The following is a 24,475-nucleotide window of genomic DNA, read 5'->3' as shown; positions in this document are numbered from 1 at the left end:
GGACTTTGGGGTTATGCTTATTGTTTGCAATGGCATAGGGAAAAAAATTGAGTTCTTGCATTCTTAACCGCGTTGTATATTTTTTGCTGTTCACATAATATTTGGTAGTTAATCATTAGTTTATTCTTAAGCCATTTTCTCTCTGCTATTCAACAAATTTCTTTTTAGATTTTTTCATTTTCCATGATGGTATTTTTTTAAGTCACCATTCTGGTTTTTAGTGGAGCAACAGCATCAAGACTGGTTTTGAGGGTGTAATTAAAATTGTCAACAATAAAATCACAGGGTGCACGTAAAACTACTAGAGGCCATATATTAAAAACTAATAAAATTTGCAGCCACTTCAGAAGTTAGATGGCGCTTCATCACAGTTTGCACTAAGGCAGGGGTCGGCAACCTTTACCACTCAAAGAGACATTTTGGCAAGTTTCACAAATTAAAGAAAGTAATGGGAGCCACAAAAAATTTTTTTTAATTTAAAATGAAAAACACCGCATACAAAGTTTAAATGCTTTGTGCTATGTTAACCAGGGGTCTCCGACACACGCCCTGGCACGCACTTTAATGTGGAAATTTGATGTTAGTGCAGCCCCCGAGTTTTGAATGAATGGCGCTTGATAGCGTCATACTTGCCAACCCTCTCATTTTTCCCGGGAGACTCCCGGATATCAGAGCGTGATGACACTGCATTTGGCGCCCTCTACAGTCTGCCCTAACAGTGTACCTGCTCAACCACACGTAGAATGCAATTTCAGCTTGCTCACGTAAGTGACAGCAAGGCGTACTACCTCAGCAGCCACACATATTACACTGACGGTACCAATACCCAGAATCCCATGCAGCCCTAACTCTTCCGCTCAACCAACGCACGGAGAGGCGGGGGGGGGAGGGGGATTTGGTGGTAGCGGGGGTGTATAATGTAGACCGGAAGAGTTAGGGCTGCATGGGATTCTGGGTAATGGTTGTGTTGTGTTTATGTTGTGTTACGGTGGGATGTTCTCCAGAAATTTGTTTTTCATTCTTTTTTGGTGTGGGTTCACAGTGTGGCGCATATTTGTAACGTAATAATGTTAAAGTTGTCTGACACGGCTACCGTCAGTGTAAGCTGTGTGGCTGATGAGTAAGTATGCTTTGCTGTCTCCTGTGTGTGCAAGTAATAACAACATGCAACATGTGGCTGGACTGGCACGCTGTATGTAAATGCTATAGAGGACAATTACTGCAGTGCAATTAGGGCACGCCCTTTATTTAGTAATTAGAGTGTAAATAGGATTATTTTTTCCCTGGGAGTAATCTATGAGAGACACTGAGATCCATAAGTCTCCTGGGAAAATCGGGGGGGTCGGCATGTATGTAGCTGAGCCGCATCAGAGTGGTCAAGGAGCCGCATGCGGCTCCGGAGCCGCGGGTTGCCGACCCCTGCACTAAGGTCTCCCGCTTGACAAAACCTGTGATATTAAAAAACACACAGTAGTTAGTGGTCAGACACAGCCAAGTCGACAACAGATGAGACACCGGTGGACAGACCATAAGTAATGACCAAATCCAGAGTGTGTCCTCTGTTTTGAGTTAGCTGTGCGAAATGTTGGGTAAAATCCATAAAATCTAGCAGAGTTTACATTTTTCTTGAATCAGGGTCTAAAAATTATCAGTGTGTAGTTTAAAATCGCCAGCTAAAACTATCATATTTTACGTTGCGTGAGTAATTGATAAAATTTCAAAAAATGGGTTAATAAAAGCAGCACATTTCTTTGGTGGTCTATAAACAGTGGCAAACAAAACTGGGTGGGGGGCGGGTGCTAAAAACCATTTAAAAAGGGTATATAGATCAAATAAAATCAGTTTTGGAGTTGGGGTACGTGTGGTTATTGATGCTGTCCCACCTCCCTTCCTACCACTTCTGACTGAAAAAGCAAAGTTAAAATTTGATGGAAAGGCCTCAGTGAGATTTACTGGTACATCTGTACCCAGCCATGCCTCGGTTAATAGCAAGCAGTCAAATTTGCGGTCCAAAATCAAATCATGAATGATAATAGACTTATTAACTAGAGAAGGGATGTTTAAAAGTGCCATGTTAACAATGATTAGTGTATTTGTGGCTGTAACTAATGGCGGGTGATGTTTTGGAAATGGTTTGAGGTTATTGATATTTACAGTGTTGTGTGATTTTATGTTATTTGTATCATTCTCTGCCAGTGACGATGATGGGTATTAATGAATTGTTTGTATAAAAATGAGGTCCAAGTCAAGTATGGTGTATATTTCTGTTAAAAGTAAAACCATAGGGGCTAAGACCAGGGGGACATCAGGCTGTAGGGACATGCTGCACGCCATACGCCAGGTTAGCAGATAATATGCACAATCAGGTGAACATCATCAACCCCAAAAAGAGGCCTTCTCTCCCAGAAAGCATCAAAATTGTCAATAAAAGCCATGTTGTGGAAGGCACAGGTGGATGCGAGCCAAGGGTTCAGGCTAAGTAACCTTCCAAGGTTTCTCGTTGTTCCCATTGGATTTAGTTTTTTCTTGCCCTGATGTGGGATCTGAGCCAAGAATGTCGTTGTGGCTTGTGCAGCCCTTTGAGACATTTGTGATTAAGGGCTAAATAAGTAAACTTTGATTGATTGACTTTGAAGTAGGGGTGAGGCCAGGGACAAAAACGCTTACACGTGTACGAGTAAGAGTTAAAAAGAGCAATAAAATAAAGTTTTAGCAGCTCAGGATGTGGTTTACAAGTGTGACTGGTACCTGTGTGGATGATTATCATGCTGACCTGTGGATGTGAGTTGAGGATGTGGGGGATTTGTCTTGCTATGTCAGCATGAGAAAACCTCTTACACTCACTATAGAGCTCCCAATGACGAGGGTCGTGGGAGGGGTAGGGCCTGGTTATACCTGGTTTCCACCAAAGATGATACAGTACCTGGCATTAATGCCAAAGAGTTCAATCTTTGTCTCATCAGAGCAGAGAATTTTATTTCTCATGGTCTGAAAGTCTTCTAGGTGCATTTTGACAAGCGTTTTACAAATAATTGGCTTCCGTCTGGCTTCTATATCTTTTTCTGAATGAAAGCCAATGCTTCTCATCCAACCTGATGGAGCTTAAAAGGTGTTGCAAAGAGGAACGGACAAAACTGCCCAAAGATAGAATTGCCAAGCCTGTGGCAGTTGCTGCCGAAGGTGCATCAACAAAAAAATAAGTAATAGCTGTGAATACCTACGTACAAATGATTATTTTATTTTTAATAAATTTGCAATAAAAAAATAAAGCATTTTCATATTGTCAGTATGGGGTATTGTCTATGGAATTTTTAAGGAAAAAATGCATGTATTTCATTTTGGAATAAGGCTGCAACATAACAAAAAGGGGAAAAAGTGAAGCGGTGTGAATATTATTCAGATGCAATGTATAAATCTGTGGCTTTAGATGGCGGTGGGGAAAAAGCTAATAAAGCCACCTTAACTCAAACTATGGAACTATCGCTGGGGCATGAGGTAATAAGTGGCTAAAGATGAAATGGCAGCAAATCTAATTAATGTCAACATTCTCTCTGAAGCCTGCCATTTGTAATTTATTGTGCTAACTGATCTGCTAACTGGGCTAAAGATACTGCTGTGTAGATAATGCATAACACTCGCCACGTGCTGCGGAGAAGGTGATTGGCTACAAGCTCCCATCCCTCCAGGACTTGTTCTCCTCCAGGACCAGGAGGCGTGTGGGTCGGATCACAGCTGACTCTTCTCACCCTGGACACACACTATTCTCCCCTCTCCCCTCAGGCAGGAGACTACGCTCCATCCAGACCCACACCTCCCGCCACCTGAACAGTTTTTTCCCCTCGGCCATCAGGCAAATGAACAATAACTCCTAACAGCAGCTCCTTGAATTCCTTGAATCCCTTCTAAGTCTATCTGATAGCTCAGTCACAGCTCTTTTTATACCAAATATGTGTTATATGTGTTTTATGTCGCACGTTTGCACCAAGAAAAATTCCTAGTTTGTCAACCCGTTCTCAAACAATGGCAATAAAACTATTCTGATTCTGATTCGGACAAAGGCTCTTTGCCAAAGAAAAGCTGTCATCTTACATGATATTTGCTATCATAGCCAAATTACCAAGAAACAGTTGCAAAGAAAAGCTGTCATATTACATATTTGCTATCATAGCCAAAATAACAAGAAACAGTTGACTTAAAAAATAGATGATACATCACAGCATATCATAGCAATATGCAATACATGCAAATATTTAAACAAAAAATGACAATGCTTCCCAACATTGTTGTACATTGAGTTTTTGTTCTTTTATGTTAATAATGACTTTATTTTGTTTTTCATGGAACAGTGAGAAGCTGCGTGTTTGAATGATGATAGCAATGAAAATGGCCTAAGCAGTGCAAAGTGGTCTTACCTGGCCAAGTTGGTAAGGAAGCCTGCAGTGCTTGAGAAAGCATCAGAGGGCTGATGCAAGCTTGACACTTGCCCAGGAGTCTGAGCTCTGGTCCAGGTTGCGCTGATAGGAAGATACTGGCACGTCACCGACTTCTGATCCTTCTGCTGCTGTGTACCGAGTCCAAAGTGGAAGCTCTGACCTCCCGAGGTGCTCACCCCACAGATGGCGATGGGGCTAGAGATGGGCAGGTCTGTGGATGTGGTGCTGCTTATTTGGCAGTAGGCCTTGCCGGCAGCCATTTTCTCTTGTTTGATCACACCTTGGGTGCATAGCTGAATAAAGTCGGCATCTTTTTCTTTCTTCACCAAAGCGGCTGTAGGGGTCACGGTGGCAGGTGAGGATATGCATGAGCCGGACTGATCAGGACTGGCCACACAGTTGTTACCATTGAGAGCGAGTGAGCCGCTGCCATTAGCGACCTCTGCAATAGCAGGCTTGATTACCCTGGCGTCTGAACCGGCATCCACAAATAAAGCGTCGTCTGCCAGAGTGGACAAGAAGGCGTCATCCCCAGCATAAAAATCTGAAGGGGAGCCTGTGAGCTCAAAGTCACCAAGCAGATCCAGAGTGTTATCGCCAAATAGTTTCTGGCTCATGTCGATGTCTTTCCCGATGTGTTCAAATGCATGATCCAAGTCAATTAGATCATGGCCTACTCTATCCAGAGAGAAATCCTCCGTTTTCATGGTGAAAAAGTTCGGATCGGATCCCCCAATTAGGGAATCCATGGAAGACGGGGTTAACTGTGATATTTTGCCCCCCAGATTCAACAAGTTCACGCCAAGGTTTTGGCGACTGGATGGTCTCTGCTCTTTGGTCAGGCCCCGTTGCTGGGGATCTTCTTGCAAGGGGCCAATGTTTGCAGTGAGGGAAGAGGATATCACTTCCACTGGAGCAGAGATGCTATTGAGACTGTTAGACTTTCCAGGCTGCATTAACTGGCTAGATGGGTGAATAACAGAGGCGGTAGAATTGATGGCACTTTGAGGGGCCACTTTCAAGGAATCTCCCCCCTCTGGGAATTCGGTGTAGAACAGTTTGCCTGAATGGTCAGCTCTTCTGAATGTTATCTTTACATCACCTTGGTCCATCTTTTGGCGTGGAGAGAGAACAGACAGAGTTTAGTTAGTTAACAGGCTGCCCACATTTGGACAAATATTGATTTTAACTTCAGTGGATACCCTCCTCATTCTAAAAATGCAGGCTTTTACAAAGACAGTACAGAACATATTGTATGTTGATTGTAACTAAGAAAACAATAAAATAAAGGTTATCAGTTGAATTCTATTTGATTGAGGGAAACAAGTATTTATCTCGTACTAACACCCACAGATCAGTTGTATGCCCATCAATAGGAACAAGTACTGAAACTTGAGTGGAGTTTGCATGTTCTCCCTGTGACTGCGTGGGTTCCCTCCGGGTACTCCGGCTTCCTCTCACCTCCAAAGACATGCACCTGGGGATAGGTTGATTGGCAACACTAAATTGGCCCTAGTGTGTGAATGTGAGTGTGAATGTTGTCCATCTGTGTTGGCCCTGCGATGAGGTGGCGACTTGTCCAGTGTGTACCCCGCCTTCCGCCCGAATGCAGCTGAGATAGGCTCCAGTATCCCCCGCGACCCCGAAAGGGACAAGCGGTAGAAAATGGATGGATGGATCATTCGGAGAGATGATGAAGCAGCTAAGAGTCAAAAGGAGCTGATTAAGGATCTTTGGACTACATTCACCAAGTAAACCAACTGTGCCTGCTCAAGAAGACACATGTACAGGCCTGTCGGAAGTTTGCCAATGGACATTTGAATGACTCAGGCTTGGGGGAATGTGTTGTGGTGTGATGAGACGAAAATTGAGCTCTTTGGATTGACTCGACTCAACGTGTCCAATAACACCATCACTACTACCATAAAAAGTGGAACTATTCTGCTTTGAAGCCTATTTCTCTGTTACCGGTACAGAAGAAACACATTACAATCCTAGTCTCTAGACCAGGGGTGTCAGCAGTGGGGCCCGTGGATCAAATTTGGCCCGTCGTGTCATTTTGTTTGCCCGGCTAAAGGGTGGCTACCAATTTGAATACATATTCATACTGTAAAAACCTGACAGCTCCAGATATCACTGCAAAATCATCAGCGGTACCATTTTTATATTTACAGTAATTGTAGAACTGTAAAAACTGGGATCGTAGATTTTACGGTAAAAAAGTAGCAGCTCTGTTGCCAGAATTGTATGAATTTATAGTATTGCACTTTCTAAAAATGACATTAAATATTTACGTTAAAAAAACGACAGCTAAGTCAATAAAAGTTTACCGTAAAAGTAGTACCGTTTTTTTTTTTTTTTTTTACAATGTGCAGTAATGCACTGTAAAAAAAAATGGCCATAGATTGTACAGTTACAAACTGGCAGACAAGTGTCAAAACAAGTGTTAGTTTTTCCAATTTACAATAATTTGGTGAAAAAAACCACAGTACATTTAACAGCAAAATTCTGGAGAATGAGCTGCCACGATTTTTTACCGTAAAATCTAAAGATCCCACCCAATCTTACTAGTTGCCATCTATTGAACCTGACACTCCCTACTACCTTATATTTACAGTATATATGGTGGTATGAGGCTAAGGTAGGGGTCGGCAACCTTTACCACTCAAAGAGCCATTTTGGCAAGTTTCACAAATTAAAGAAAATAATGGGAGCCACAAAAAAAATGTTTTAATTTAAAATGAAAAACACCGCATACAAAGCTTAAATGCTTTGTGCTATGTTAACCAGGGGACTCAAGACACACTTTAATGCGGAAATTTCATGTTAGTGCGGCCCGCGAGTTTTGAACGAATGGCGCTTGATAGCGTCATACTTTCCAACCCTCTCATTTTTTCCGGGAGACTCCCGGAAATCAGGGCGTGATGGAACTGTTTTTGGCGCCCTCTACAGCCTGCCCAAACAGTGTACCTGCTTGACCACATGTAGAATGCAGTTTCAGTCTGCCGACGTAAGTGACAGCAAGGCGTACTAGGTCAGCAGCCACACATCTTACACTGACGGTAGCCTTATAAAACAACTTTAACACTGTTACGTTACAAATATGCGCCACACTTTGAACCCACACCAAAAAAGAATGACAAACACATTTCTGGAGAACATCTGCACTGTAACACAACATAAACACAACACAACCAATACCCAGAATCCCATGCAGCCCTAACTCTTCCGCTCAACCAACGCACGGGGGGGTTCATGTGTGGGGGGATTTGGTGGTAGCGGGGGTGTATAATCTAGACCGGAAGAGTTAGGGCTGCATGGGATTCTGGGTATTGGTTGTGTTGTGTTTATGTTGTGTTACGGTGGGATGTTCTCCAGAAATGTGTTTTTATAAATAATGATAAATGGGTTGTACTTGTATAGCGCTTTTCTACCTTCAAGGTACTCAAAGCGCTTTGACAGTATTTCCACATTTACCCATTCACACACACATTCACACACTGATGGCGGGAGCTGCCATGCAAGGCGCTAACCAGCAGCCATCAGAGGCAAAGGGTGAAGTGTCTTGCCCAAGGACACAACGGACGTGACTAGGAAGGTAGAAGGTGGGAATTGAACCCCAGTAACCAGCAACACTCCGATTGCTGGCACAGCCACTCTACCAACTTCGCCACGTTTTTCATTCTTTTTTGGTGTGGGTTCACAGTGTGGCGCATATTTGTAACGTAACAGTGTTAAAGTTGTTTGATACGGCTACCGTCAGTGTAAGCTGTGTGGCTGATGACTAAGTATGCTTTGCTGTCTCCTATGTGTGCAAGTAAAAGCTACATACATCATGTGGCCGGGTTGGCACGCTGTTTGTAAATGCTATAGAGGACAATTACTGCAGTGCAATTAGGGCACTCCCTTAATTTAGTAATTAGAGTGAAAATAGGATTTAATTTTCCCTGGGAATTATCTAGGACAGGCACTGAGATCCATAAGTCTCCTGGGAAAATCGGGGGGGTCGGCAAGTATGCAGCTGAGCCGCATCAGAGTGGTCAAAGAGCCGCATGCGGCTCCGGAGCTGCGGGTTGCCGACCCCTGGGCTAAGGCTATGTCTACACGAAGCCGGATAACGCCTTAAACTAATAATTATTTAGCCTAAGCCTCGTTTCAGCCCCACTAAATCACCGTTTAAGGTTCCCCTCCTCGGACAATTTTTTACACGGGTAAGTACGCCGTCTATTTAAGTGAAGTTAAAGTACCAATGATTGTCACACACACACTAGATGTGGTGACATTTGTCCTCTGCATTTACCCATCCCCTTGTTCACCCCCTGGGAGGTGAGGGAAGCAGTGAGCAGCAGCGATGGCCGCGCTCAGGAATCATTTTGGTGATTTAACCCCCAATTCCAGCATTTCATGTTGAGTGCCAAGCAGGGAGGTAATGGGTCCTATTTTTATAGTCTTTGGTATGTCTCGGCCGGGGTTTGAACTCACGACCTATCGGATTTCTTGAATCTCTGGCTCTTAGCTTTTTGTATGAACACATTGATCGTTTACAAACTAAGTTCGGAGAGGAAGTGACGCCAGAAAGACCGCGCCCCACACAGGAAGTGACATCAGAAAGACCGCGCCACAGCCAGCTTCGTAACAACTTGTTCGGTAACTCGGCGGCAACCACTAGAAAGATGTAGGCGAATCTTACAGACATGCCAGTGTTTCTCCTTCTTGTACATGTACAGGCTCTTTTGGAAATCACACATGAATACTTTAAGAGAAGGAAACAGGCGATTGCAGCTATTTCAGATACAACACATCTTAGGCGGCAACATAGCAATGTTGAGCGACGGTTTTAGATAAGCCCTGGAAGAACGGCAACATGGTGGGATATGTTTGTCACCGAGTGTGTTGTGTCAGAGGAACGGCAAGAGAACTTTTGAATGTCCAGGTCAGCTGTGATTCTACTTAGTGAAAAATGTTGTCCATTTGTCAAAGGAGAGATGACAATGCGGGCTCCCACGGACAAGGGAAGACTACGAAAAATAGCAAATACATTTGGACTGGCAAAGCAGACTATCAGTTATTGTCTGCCATGTATGTCGAGCGATTACTCAACATCTAGTTTTATACTCCGTAACTATTGTGAAGCCATGAAGTGGTTGCGGTCGTCAAGTACGACCGCCAATTTCAGCCTACAAGCACAGTGTCCTGTTGTTGGTTGTTGTAAAATGTTCTTTATCACATTGTTTACTTTCAAACGTCCATTAAAGATAGGATTCATGTATGATGGCTCAGGTGTGATTCACTGCAATAGTCTAACAGCTGCTAATGGTGAGGCAAGCAAGCTTTACTGTTAAAAGAAAAGTGGCAATAGTCTACATTGAAACAAAGGGTAAGGATACACTTCCAGGTCAGAGGTGACGATGACGCGCACATTTTTTCGCACATGCGTACTAGGTCGCGTTGCGCCGGCGAACGGGGTCTTAAACGGTGGCATTGTTGTCTGTGGACACGGATAAGGTTATGTGGGATTTACCCTGGATAACCTTATCTGATAATTGATAGTCTGCTTTGCCAGTCCAAAAGCATTCGCCGTTTTCCGTAGTCTTCCCTGGACGACCAGGTAACACAAAGCACACGCTACCTTTTTTATCACATCCACGGGAGTGCGCATTGTTGTTGTCTCTCCTTCGACAAATGGACAAAGTTTTTCGGTAAGTAGAATCACAGCTGACTTAGACATTGGAAAGTGCTCTTGCCGTCTGAGAAGTGTTGTATCTGAAATAGCTGCAATCGCTTTCTCTTAAGGTATTCATGTGTGATTTCCACAAGCGTCTGTACAATCCAATCCACTTTATTTATATAGCACATTTAAACAACAAGAATGTTTCCAAAGTGCTGCACAGCCATGTTAAAAACAATATTATGCTCCACCAATGACTGAATAAAAACAAAAATATGAAAACAATATAAAAATAAATATGATTTTAAAGGGTAAATCCAATTAAAACAGTAAATAGAAATCAACATTTATAAAAAAAACACAGAGGACAACAGACCACACAACTCACGTAGTGTTAAAAGCCAAAGAATAAAAGTGGGTGTTAAGACGAGACTTAAAGGCCTACTGAAACCCACTACTACCGATCACGCAGTCTGATAGTTTATATATCAATGATGAAATCTTAACATAGCAACACATGCCAATACGGCCGGGTTAACTTATAAAGTGCAATTTTAAATTTCCCGCTAAACTTCCGGTTGAAAACGTCTATGTATGATGACGTATGCGCGTGACGTCAATCTTTGAAACGGAAGTATTGGTACCCCATTGAATCCAATACAAAAAAGCTCTGTTTTCATCTCAAAATTCCAAAGTATTCTGGACATCTGTGTTGGTGAATCTTTTGCAATTTGTTTAATGAACAATGAAGACTGCAAAGAAGAAAGTTGTAGGTGGGATTGGTGTATTAGCGGCTGTCTGTAGCAACACAACCAGGAGGACTTTGACTTGGATAGCAGACGCGCTAGCCGACGCTAGCCGCCGACCGCACGGATGATCGGGTGAAGTCCTTCGTCCTTCCGTCGATCGCTGGAACGCAGGTGAGCACGGGTGTTGATGAGCAGATGAGGGCTGACTGGCGTAGGTGGAGCGCTAATGTTTTTATCATAGCTCTGTGAGGTCCCGTTGCTAAGTTAGCTTCAATGGCATCGTTAGCAACAGCATTGTTAAACTTCGCCAAGCTGGAAATTATTAACCATGTATTTACATGTCCACGGTTTAATAGTATTGTTGATCTTCTGTCTGTCCTTCCAGTCAGGGATTTATTTAGTTTCTATCTGCAATTGAGCCTGATGCTATCACGTTAGCTCAGTAGCTAAAGAGCTTCGCCGATGTATTGTCGTGGAGATAAAAGTAGCTGTGAATGTCCATTTCGCGTTCTTGACTCTCATTTTCAAGAGGATATAGTATCCCAGGTGGTTTAAAATACAAATCCGTGATCCACAATACAAAAAGGAGAAAGTGTGGAATCCAATGAACCCTTGTACCTAAGTTACGGTCAGAGCGAAAAAAGATATGTCCTGCACTGCACTGTAGTCCTTCACTCTCACTTTCCTCATCCACAAATCTTTCATCCTCCCTCAAATTAATGGGGTAATCGTCGTTTTCTCGGTCCGAATCTCTCTCGCTGCATTGTAAACAATGGGAAAATGGGAGGAGTCCTTCCTCTGGTGACGTCACGCTACTTAAAGTTAAAGTAAAGTACCAATGATTGTCACACACACTAGGTGTGGTGAAATTTGTCCTCTGCATTTGACCCATCCCCTTGTTCACCCCCTGGGAGGTGAGGGGAGCAGTGGGCAGCAGCGGTGCCGCACCCGGGAATCATTTTGGTGATTTAACCCCCAATTCCAACCCTTGATGCTGAGTGCCAAGCAGGGAGGTAATGGGTCCCATTTTTTTTTATAGTCTTTGGTATGACTCGGCCGGGGTTTGAACTCACAACCTACCGATCTCAGGGCGGACACTCTAACCATAGGCAAGGCTTTTTTTTTAATCAGCGACCAAAAGTTGCGACCTTTATCGTCATTGTTCTCTACTAAATCCTTTCAGCAAAAATATGGCAATATCGCGAAATGATCAAGTATGACACATAGAATGGATCTGCTATCCCCGTTTAAATTTTAAAAAATCATTTCAGTAGGCCTTTAAAACACTCCACTGTGGAAGCAGTTTGAACATGGAGGGGCAAAGTGTTCCAGAGCTTAGGGCCAACCACAGAGAAGGCCCTATCTCCCCTGGTTTTAAGTCTCGTGTTGGGCACCACGAGCAGGAGCTGGCTCTCGGACCTCAGAGCGCGCGCAGGAGTGTAAATTTGGATGAGGTTGGAGATATACTGAGGTGCCAGTCCATGTAAAGCTTTAAAAACAAACAGCAAGGTTTTAAAATAAATAAAAATAAAATAAATTAACAGGGAGCCAGTGCAAACTCTCAAGAATTGGGGTTATATGCTCGCGTTTCCTGGCCCCTGTTAAAAGTCGTGCTGCCGCGTTCTGGACTAACTGCAACCGGGAGAGAGCTTTTTGGCTAATGCCAGCATAAAGTGCATTGCATGTAGAGAAGGAAGGAGAAACACGGGCATGTCTGGAGACTCGCCTTCATATTTCCAGTGGTTAGTCCAGAGTTACGAAACAGCTTTATTATGAAGCTGGCTGTGGCGCGTTCTTTCTGAGGTCACTTCCTGTGTGGGGCGCCGTCTTTCTGGCATCGCTTCCTCTCCGAACTCAGTTTGTAAACGATCAATGAGTCCATACAAAGCTAAAAGCCGGAGATTCAAGAAATATACGGCGCACTTACCCGTGTAAAAAATTATCCATGAAGGGGGACCTTAAACGATGATTTAGTGTGGCTGAAACGGGGCTTAGGCTAAATAATTATTCGTTTAAGGGGTTATCCGGCTTAGTGTAGACATAGGACTACACTAAGCTATGTGTAGTGCTATACTGAAACTAAAAAGAAAAGACAATAACAAGTAGACAACTGGAGAGAACATGCGCAATGTAATGAGCAAAGAAAATGTAACACAAATCCTATATGCCGGCTGTTTTATTTTCTTTGTTAAAGTTAAAGTACCAATGATTGTCACACCCACACGAGGTGTGGTGAAATTTGTCCTCTGCTTTTGACCCATCCCCTTGTTCCACCCCCTGGGAGGTGAGGGGAGCACTGGGCAGCAGCAGTAGCCGCGCCCGGGAATCATTTTGGTGATTTAACCCCCAATTCCAACCCTTGATGCTGAGTGCCAAGCAGGGAGCTAATGGATCCCATTCTTATAGTCTTTGGTATGACTCGGCCGGGGTTTGAACTCACAACCTACCGATTTCAGGGCGGACACTCTAACCCAGTGGTTCTTAACCTGGGTTCGATCGAACCCTAAGGGTTCGGTGAGTCGGGTTCGGTGAGTCGGGCCTAGGGGTTTGGCGGAGGTCAAGACACACCCGACTCATCGTGTAAATAAAAACTTCTCCCTATCGGCGTATTACGGATACGGCAACAGCAGAAGTCAGACTGATTTGCAGCTGTGTCATTTGTTGTGAGTTTATGCACTGTGTTGGTTTTGTTCTTTGAACAAGGTGATGTCCATGCACGGTTCATTTTGTGCACCAGTAAAAAAAAAACATGGTAACACTTTAGTATGGGGAACATATTCATCATTAATTAGTTGCTTATTAACATGCAAATTAGTAACAAATTGGCTCTATTTTTTATTTATTTGTTTCAATTAATTTATCAAATAATCAACAAAATAATACACAACAATACCACAATAATGCAATCCAATTCCAAAACCAAACCGGTCCCAGCAACATTAAGAACAACAATAAACAGAGCAATTGAGGACACACAAACATGACACGGAACAATCCAAATGTAGTGAAACAAAAATGAACATTATCGACAACAGCATCAATATTAGTTATAATTTCAAAATAGCAGTGATTAAAAAACCCTCATTGATATTATCATTAAAAACATTAATAAAAAATAATACAAAATTTTACAAATTAACAATAGTGTCATAGTGGCTTACACTTGCATCGCATCTCATAAGCTTGACAACACACTGTGTCCAATATTTTCCACAAAGATATAATAAGTCATATTTTGGTTCATTTAATAGTTGAAACTAGGGCTGCAACAACTAATCGATTAAATCGATTAAAATCGATTACCAAAATAGTTGGCGATTAATTTAGTCATCGATTCGTTGGAACTATGCTATGCGCATGCGCGGAGGCTTTTTTTTTTTTTGGTTATTTTTTTGTTGTTGTTGTTTTTTGTTTTCTAAACCTTTATTTATAAACTGCAACATTTACAAACAGCTGAGAAACAATAATCAAAATAAGTACAAAACAGTGCCAGGGCGGCCGTGAGGCTACGTCTCATGAGGTGGCGTAAGCTAGCCAATTATGTGTCATGTGCAGCTCACGTGACGACGGCGTCTCCTTTGCTGGAAAAATTCGAAAAATGGCGCAGGAAAACACTACCGATAGTTTAGCGGAGAAACATCTTGAGGTTATTGCTTCAATGGAGAAAAGTGTACGACCTAAGTCGTCAAAAGTGTGGGAACACTTCACTTTAAAGACTTCAAAGAAGAGCGTTTCCTGCAAAATGGCACGGAAGTACAACATTGCTTCTGGAGCACCTGAAGACGAAAAATGTTGGAGCCCACAGTACATAACTTTTTAAGTCCATAGTGGCAACAAGCATTCATGAGTTCAACTTTTTTGTGAGTAACGTTAAGTTATGCCTTTGTTGCAACGCGGGGCTGATAATGTGTCTCCGGCACATTTGACTTCGTTTTGAGAGAGAAAACGCACGGTTACCAATTTCGAAATAAACGTAACGGACAGAAATATCTCAGGTTGGTTTCATAATGGATCAATGTAGCCGGGCTGATAAAGCTATATAAATATATTTAGATTTGAGTGACGCTTTAGTATAACTAAACGTTATGAAGGTGCTGGAATATTTCATGCTATTATTCAGAGGCAGCCTAAAATGAATCCTTTATTATTCACAACAGAAACGTGTACAATATCTGATTCAGTTCTGATGAGTTACATTTCTGTGTTATTGTTGGTGTATGCTGCACCCCCAATGTCCACAACATGGTGCCAGTATGCTGTTTTTTCCCAATAAAATACTGGAAAGGATAGAAATGTAGTTTGTCTCTTTTATCCGATTATTAATCGATTAAGCGAAGTGATAATCGACAGATTAATCGATTATCAAATTACTCGTTAGTTGCAGCCCTAGTTGAAACAAATAATGGATCCCATATTCCAATATATGACTCATTATTATCTAAACCAAATGCAGTTTGTTCTACTGATATCATCTCCATAGCTTGTGTTTACCAGTCAGTATGAGTTGGACTATCAACAGCTATCCATTTTTTAAATATTACCCTTTTTGTATTATGCATATTGAAAGAAAAGCATTTTTACTCTTTGATGACACGTTACTAAATTGATGTAGATCCCCAAGAATACAAGTTTGCAGTGCCATTGGGATGTTTACATTAAGGAATGTGATTGCTTCTTTTGTTGTTTTCAATCATAACTCTTTTATTCTCTGACATTCCCACAATATTGGCTCTTAACTAGTCATTATTAAGTACTTATTAATGACTTATTCGGCATGGCCTTATTGTAACCCTGGCCCTAACCCTAACCAAATAACTCTAAATTAAGTATTTGTTACTTAGAATATGTTCCTCGTACTAAAGTGTTACCAAAAACATATAACTTTGTCTTGAATTTGAAAAAAAAACCATTTTATTTTTCACTAAAGAAGGGTTCTGTGAATGCGCATATGAAACTGGTGGGGTTCGGTACCTCCAACAAGGTTAAGAACCACTGGTCTAACCGTAAGGCCACTGAGTAGGTTGACATAAGATCAATATTTGGTTTTATCATGTAAAAATAGTAAAATGGCCCCCATACTTTGATTTTTCAGTTTGGAGAACCCCTGATCTAAAGTTTAGATTTGAATTGTGGGGAGTTGAAAGCAGATTTGGAGAGAAGAGTGGACCAAAATCCCTCCTGCGATATGCGCAACCCGGGTTGCTAACAAGGAGTACTCGGCGATCAGATATTTGTTTACCTCAATCAAACACAAAAGAAACAGAAACCCCAATAGATTGTTTTAATCATGTTTCACTATATCTACCAAATAAAAACCGGGACTGTTTGCAATTTTGGTCCCCCTAGAAAATCGCCAAGGATCAAACGCTTATCCTATTTTAACAGGCGAATTTGCGACAGTTACCCAGCATGCACTCCCGCGCGGCTGTCATGACTAGCTCGCAATAGCTAGCCGCCATACATAAGACGGCTTTGACAACGACATTAAAAATAAGCACATACGGTAAAAGAGACGCTTATTAACATTCACGAACGCTGCCACGCTGGTGGGGCAACGTGAAGGGCGTACATTACAAAACGCGTCACTCGTATGTGACCGCTAGAATAGTACATTCATGACATTTAAGTCGCTTTAACGTGCCTGCATTTCGCCAGTAAAATACATCGATGAAACGTTAGATTTTACCCTTGAAATGAATGCTCGTTGGTGGGAGCCTTCAGGTCGTCTGTCCACATTGTTATGGTTCAAAGTGGCCGACCACAACACGCCAATTCGGTATTTAATCCTTCAGCGTCGTATTCCTGTCGATGAAAACAAGTTGAACAGAGGCTGCTTAGGGATGTGTATATTATATATACATATATTTCAAGTTCTCTCGCTTCTATACAACGCGAGAGTCGACTGCAAGTAAACAAGCTAAACTACGGCGCTGCCCAGCTAGCCGTTAGTGAAGTAGGCGCAACCTTCAAGCAAAACATACAAAATGGAGAACCAAGCGAGCAAGTCCACACTGGCCTTGCTTGCAGCCTGGAGCGACATCTGTCGGTGCACATGGGTAACTACAGTCTCTATGTCTTAATGATTAACAACGCCACGGCGTGGTGTTCGGGTCTGTGCGACTAGGGCTGGGCGATATGGCCTTTTATTAATATCTCGATATTTTTAGACCATGTCACGATACACGATATATATCTCGATATTTTGCCTTAGCCTTGAATGAACACTTGATGCATATAATCACAGATTCACAGCAGTATGATGATTCTATGTGTCTACAATCTACATTAAGGCCTACTGAAATGATTTTTATTTATTTAAACGGGGATAGCAGATCTATTCTGTGTGTCATACTTGATCATTTCGCGATATTGCCATATTTTTTCTGAAAGGATTTAGTATAAAACAACGACGATAAAGATTGCAACTTTTGGTATCTGATAAAAAAAAAGGCTTGCCCCTACCGGAAGTAGCGTGACGTAGTCAATTGAACATATCCACAAAGTTCCCTATTGTTTACAATGATGGCCGCCAGAAGTGAGAGAGATTCGGGCCGAGAAAGCAACGATTTCCCCATTAATTTGAGCGAGGATGAAAGATTTGTGGATGAGGAAAATGCAAGTGAAGGACTAGTGGGGAGTGGAAGCGATTCAGATAGGGAATATGCTGTGAGAGCCAGGGGTGACCTGATATTCAGTTGGGCTACAACAGTAAATAAACACAAGACATATATATACTCTATTAGCCACAACACAACCAGGCTTATATTTAATATGCCACAAATGAATCCCGCATAACAAACACCTAGGTGTTTGTTATGCTTGCTCCTAGCTACTAGCTACTAGCTCGAGCTAGTTATAGCTCGAGCGGGTAATATGGACGGGATCCCGTATATATAACCCGCCAATACAATTCAAACACCTGCACAACACACACACTCACTCAGCCCAAAGGACCGTTCACCTAACCCAAGGTTCATAAAGCTTATATATTTAACCAAAGTTACGTATGTGACACGCACGTACGGGCAAGCGATCAAATGTTTGGAAGCGCGCGGGTGGGACCTGATATTCAGCTGGGAATGACTACAACAGTAAATAAACACAAGACATATATATACTCTATTAGCCACAACACAACCAGGCTTATATTTAATATGCCACAAATTAATCCCGCATAACAAACACCTAGGTGTTTGTTATGCTAGCTCCTAGCTCCTAGCTCGAGCTAGTTATAGCAAGCGATCAAATGTTTGGAAGCACAGCTACGTACTCACGGTATCGCGTCTCTGTATCCAAATCAAAGTCCTCCTGGTTAGAGTCTCTGTTGTCCGAGTTCTTCGATCTTGACTGCATCTTTCGGGAATGTAAACAAACACCGGCTGTGTTGTGTTGCTGACTTCCCTCGCAAAATATCCGCTTCGCACCGACAACTTTCTTCTTTGCTTGCTCAGCTTCTTTCTCCATAATGCAATGAACAAATTGCAACAGATTCACCAACACAGATGTCCAGAATACTGTGGAATAATGAGATGAAAACAGAGCTATTTCGTATTGGCTTCAATGGGGAAGCCATACCTCTGTTAAACTGGCTACGTCATGCGCATCCGTCATCATACCGAGACGTTTTCAAGCGGAAGTGTGGTGGGAAATTTAAAATTGCACTTTATAAGTTAACCCGGCCGTATTGGCATGTGTTGCAATGTTAAGATTTCATCATTAATATATAAACTATCAGACTGCGTGGTCGGTAGTAGTGGCTTTCAGTAGGCCTTTAAAACTAGGGATGTCCGATAATGGCTTTTTTGCCAATATCCGATATTCCGATATTGTCCAACTCTTAATTACCGATGCCGATATCAACCAATACCGATATATACAGTCGTGGAATTAACACATAATTATGCCTAATTTGTACAACCAGGTATGGTGAAGATAAGGTCCTTTAAAAAAAAATTAATACAATAATATAAGATAAATAAATTAAAAACATTTTTTTGAATAAAAAACAAAGTAAAACAATATAAAAAGAGTTACATATAAACTGGTAATGAATGAAATGAGTAAAATTAACTGTTAAAGGTTAGTACCATTAGTGGACCGGCAGCACGCACAATCATGTGTGCTTACGGACTGTATCCCTTGCAGACTGTATTGATATATATTGATATATAATGTAGAAACAAGAATATTTATAACAGAAAGAAACAACCCTTTAGTGTGAATGAGTGTAAATGGGGGAGGGAGGTTTTTTGGGTTGGTGCACTAATTGTAAGTGTATCTTGTGTTTTTTATGTTGATTTAATAAAAAAAAACCAAAAAAACGATACCGATAATTTTCGATATTACATTTTAAAGCATTTATCGGCCGATATTATCGGACATCTCTAATTAAAACATTCTTCTTCATACTGCATTAATATATGCTTATTTTAAACTTTCATGCAGAGAGGGAAATCACAACTAAGTCAATTGACCAAAAGTGTATTTATTAAACAGCTATTAAGCAGTGACACAAACATTCATGTCAGTTCCAAAACAGAAAGTGCAAGATTGTCAGAGACTTTTTAAAACAAGCTATGAGTGCACTTTTGTGCATGATGTCACTAAGATGACATATCAAAACAACACTAAATTAAAGTGCACTTTTTGTACAGAACGCCACTACAATAGTTTAAAACAAAGTGCACTTTTGTGCATGATGTCACACAAGATATTTCAATAACTGTCGAATAAAAATGAGCTGCATAATAACAAATCAAATAGTGTATGTCCTTCGCTATGTGGTAGGTTCCTGCGGACGTTATCTCCTTGTGTCGTTGACTATTTTGTTCATACGGTGTTGATCTGGAAATATTTGCTTCGGCATTTTGTTGGTGTGGCACCGAACGGAAATGTTGACATGCAGAGTTTCAAGCACTCCTTATTCTCTAGCGGGTGACTTTTCAAATGATGCTACATTAGCAGCGGTGCTACTTTTTGTAGCAACGCTTTTGCCGCATAATTGTTCAACATCTTCCCGCTTGAAGCATGTCGCTACCTGTCTGCTCCGCGGGAGCGTGTGACGTTGCACACGTGACGTACTGTATGTAAGAAGGTGCGCTTGTTTTAAGTTTCTATGAGAAGGAGAGACAAGACAGAGTGAAAAGAGCCTGTAGTGTAATGCCCGCAGCTAAAAGCAACTGCGTGAGGACGTATACTCGAATATCACGATATAGTCATTTTCTATATCGCACGGAGACAAACCTGCGATATATCGAGTATATCGATATATCGCCCAGCCCTATGTGGGACCCGTTTTCATTTTTTATTATAAGAAAAATGATACAATTAATACATTTTTCAAACTGAGACTCACTGACTTTGGCCCATTTTCTGTGAAGAACATATATCAGAATACATATTTAATGACCACACACCCCCCCTTACACCTTTATATTACATATAAGATGTCCGGGCTAATAGAAGTGTGGAAATTGATGTTCTGTGTACCACACATACACACACACACACACACACACGCACACGCACACGCACACCCACACACGCACACACACACACACACACACACACACACACACACACACACACACACACACACACACACACACACACACACACACACACACACAGCAGGCCTAGACAGGAGGACAGAGTGTAGGTACACAGAACATCAGAGGGTCAAATGTGCGAGAAAATGAGAGCAGACAGTGTTGACAAACAATGTTGCAACCTTGTGTGGGAACTGCAGGTGCAGAAACACAAAAGAAGAATCCCTGTGGGATGCAGAAACTGGCAGATAAATTTTCCTTGCATCGTTCATATTGTTGTTACTCAGCCAGCGTTTGTGGGTCTGATGGACCCGTTGCATTTTGTGGCTTTTAATGCCTCACAATCAAACACTTTTATGTTAAAAGACTGAACAGATGTTTATTGGGATAAGGTAAACATCTGTTCAGTATTTTAACATAAAAGTGTTTGATTGTGAGACATTAAAAGCCAAAAAATGCAACGGGTCCATCAGACCCACAAACGCTGGCTGAGTAACAACAATATGAACATTAAACAAGGGTTAAATCCGTTTTTTTTGTTGTTGCTTAATTTGTGAACTCAAATCAATCCATGTTGCCTGGGATGAAACGGATGTTTGCCACACTTTGAAAACCCTTGCTTTGAATTATTATAATTTTCATTTCCATTTTATACCGCTTGTCCCTTTCGGGGTCGCGGGTGGTGCTGGAGCCTATCTCAGCCAGCGACGTGCAGTGAGGTTTGAGGTCAGATTTACAAACATGACAGTATGATGCAATGGCACCAGCTTAAAAAAAAAAAAAAAAAAAAAAATATATATATATATATATATATATATATATATATATATATATATATATATATATATATATATATATATATGGTAACACTTTAGCATGGGGAACATATTCTAAGTAACAAAGACTTAATTTAGAGTTATTTAGATATGATAGATAGTACTTTATTGATTCCTTCAGGAGAGTTCCCTCAGGAAAAGAAATTGGACACTAGGGGAACATATAAGGGTTAGGGTTACCAATAAGCAATAATTCTGAGGTTATTGAGGAAAGACTCTTAGTTAATGGCTTACTGGTTGTATAATAAGGCCATGCAGAATAAGGCATTAATAAGTACTTAATAATGACTAATTAAGAGCCAATATGTTACTAAATTGCATGTTAATAAGCAACTACTTAATGGTGAATATGTTCCCCATACTAAAGTGTTACTATATATATATATATATATATATATATATATATATATATATATATATATATATATATATATATATACATACATATATATATATATATATATATATATATATATATATATATATATATATATATATATATATATATATATATATATATATATATATATATATATATATGTATATATTTCCTGAGGGATCCTGAAGGAATCAATAAAGTACTATCTATATATATATATATATATACACATATATATATATATATATATACACATATATATATATACACATATATATATATATATATATATATATATATATATATATATATATATATATATATATATATATATATATATATATATATATATATATATATATATATATATATATATATATATATATATATATATTTCCTGAGGGATCCTGAAGGAATCAATAAAGTACTATCTATCTATATATATATATATATATATATATATATATATATATATATATATATATATATATATATATATATATATATATATATGTATATATATATTCCTCGCACACTAATTGACTGAGCTTGCCGCTGATGTCATGTTATCGATGGGAAAATGCATTTTTAGACAATAATATTTGGAGACACCGAGAGTAACAAGCGGTAGAAAATGGATTACAAAGGACAAATTAAAAAAAATAATTTAAATAAATAAAAATAAAAATGTTTTGTTTTTTTTCACTTGGGACTTCCCGTGGGCCGGATTTTGGACGCTGGCGGGCCGAATCCGTCCCACAGCCCGTAGTTTGGGGACCCCTGCACCAGACGGTATATCTTACCTTTACTTGTAAATTAAGTCCATTCGCCTTTCCTTCTGGAGGAAGATCTCTATGACTTTGTTGTTATTATGTCTCAATTGACATAATTGCCAGGGAAGAAAGTCGTCCTCGGTCAGTCCTATTCCGACTGTATGTTCTAATTCTTTTCAATGTAGAAAAACGACCTTTCCACAGACGCCGTCGTTGCTGGTATAGTTAGCACCAACTGGAGCTGGAGTAGCTTTGTTGTTTTGTTGAGAATAAAAGGCAGGGAAAGCATTAAAGACGTTTTTGTAGCACAGCCACAAAGCTATTATTTTCGAGTATATTAATCATTTTGAAATGAACGCGTTATTTTCTGTCCTCGGACCACACACGTTTGAATCAAATCTGGCAGTATTAATGACTTCTTGCTTTGATTGAAAGTCCAGTCTTGGAAAAAACTCCTAATTTTAGAAATCAAATCCTCCATTTTTATGGCGAAAAAGCATCACAGTTTGCGGAAAGCGTAACAGTTGTTGTCTGTTGTTTTTTTCTTCGACTTCTTACCATATTGTCTTACATTATTCTTGGTTTTGTAATTGCTGCCAAAGGTGCATTAAGTTAAAGTTAAAGTACCAATGATTGTCACACACACACTAGGTGTGGTGAAATTTGTCCTCTGCATTTGACCCATCCCCTTATTCACCCCCTGGGAGGTGAGGGGAGCAGTGGGCAGCAGCGGTGCCGCGCCCGGGAATCATTTTTGGTGATTTAACCCCCAATTCCAACTCTTGATGCTGAGTGCCAAGCAGGGAGGTAATGGGTCCCATTTTTATAGCATAAACCAAGTATTGAGCAAAGGCTGTAAATACTTATGTACACACTTTTTCTGCAGGCGACCTACTTTTCAATTGACCAAGTCGAGGGGATCTACCTCATAGATAAAAGTGGGTGACATTGTTATCACCAGGAAAGATGAGGCCACCTACCTAGGTTCCATTCTAGAGGCTAATCTTTCCTGTGATAAAATGGCAACCAAGGTAATCAAAAAGGTTAACCAACGAACGAGATTTCTCTACAGAATCTCCTCTCTGGTCAACAAAAGCACCTTGAGGATTCTGGGGGGAACTCTCATTCAACCCTTTTTCGATTACGCATGCACCTCCTGGTACCCTAGCACCTCCAAAACCCTCAAATCTAAACTCCAAACATCTCAGAACAAGCTAGTCGGGTTACTTCTAGACCTCCACCCCAGATCCCACCTCACTCCTACCCACTTCTCTAAAGTGGGCTGGCTCAAGGTGGAGGACAGAGTTAAACAACTTGCACTGAGCCTAGTCTATAAAATCCGCTACACCTCCCTGATACCGAAGTACATGTCAAACTACTTCCTTAATGTAAATGACCGCCATAACCACAACAGCAGGGGGAGCTCCACTAACCACGTTAAACCCAGATTCCGAACTAACAAAGGTCTTAACTCATTCTCTTTCTATGCCACATCAATGTGGCTCCCAACAGGTATAAAAGAAAGGGCATCTCTATCCTCCTTCAAAACCGCAATAAAAGTTCACCTACAGGCAGCTACAACCCTAAACTAACACCCTCCCCGGATTGCTAATAATCAAATGTAAACAATCAAATGCAGATACTTTTTCTTATGCCTTCTGATCTCTCTCTCTCTCTCTCTCTCTCTCTCTCTCTCTCTCTCTCTCTCTCTCTCTCTCTCTCTCTCTCTCTATGTCCACTACAAAAAATTTATTTTTTGTATTGTAAAGAATAATACATACATTTTAATTTAATTCTTCATTTTAGCTTCTGTTTTTTCGACGAAGAATATTTGTGAAATATTTCTTTAAACTTATTATGATTAAAATTAAAAAAATATATATTCTGGCAAATCTAGAAAATCTGTAGAATCAAATTTAAATCTTATTTAAAAGTCTTTTGATTTTCTTTTAAAATTTTTGTTCTGGAAAATCTGGACGAAATAATGATTTGTCTTTGTTAGAAATATAGCTTGGTCCAATTTGTTATATATTCTAACAAAGTGTAGATTGGATTTTAACCTATTTAAAATATGTCATCAAAATTCTAA

The 24,475-nt window shown here is 40.6% G+C and overlaps 2 protein-coding genes across 2 annotated transcripts in view; one reads left to right on the top strand and one right to left on the bottom strand.

The window, feature by feature from the left end:
* Positions 1–16,809, bottom strand: part of nr3c1 (nuclear receptor subfamily 3, group C, member 1 (glucocorticoid receptor)) — a 60,982-nt gene extending 44,173 nt beyond the window's left edge. Inside the window, exons 1-2 of the mRNA XM_062045863.1 lie at positions 16,537–16,809; positions 4,413–5,545 (exon numbers count right to left, since the gene is read on the bottom strand). Of these exons, the coding sequence (XP_061901847.1) occupies positions 4,413–5,545 (1,133 nt within the window). The 5' untranslated portion in view covers positions 16,537–16,809. The remainder of the gene's footprint in view (positions 1–4,412; positions 5,546–16,536) is intronic.
* The window catches only part of LOC133649086 (BTB/POZ domain-containing protein KCTD16-like), an 85,245-nt gene continuing 77,569 nt past the window's right edge, over positions 16,800–24,475 (top strand). The window contains exon 1 of the mRNA XM_062045864.1: positions 16,800–16,906. The gene's annotated coding sequence lies outside the window, so the exon portion shown is untranslated. The remainder of the gene's footprint in view (positions 16,907–24,475) is intronic.

The sequence above is a fragment of the Entelurus aequoreus genome, linkage group LG04, assembly GCF_033978785.1.
Source record: "Entelurus aequoreus isolate RoL-2023_Sb linkage group LG04, RoL_Eaeq_v1.1, whole genome shotgun sequence".
In the NCBI taxonomy this organism is placed as follows: domain Eukaryota; kingdom Metazoa; phylum Chordata; class Actinopteri; order Syngnathiformes; family Syngnathidae; genus Entelurus; species Entelurus aequoreus.
The sequence above is the reverse complement of the archived record's forward strand: the minus strand, read 5'-3'. Positions and strand labels throughout refer to the sequence as shown.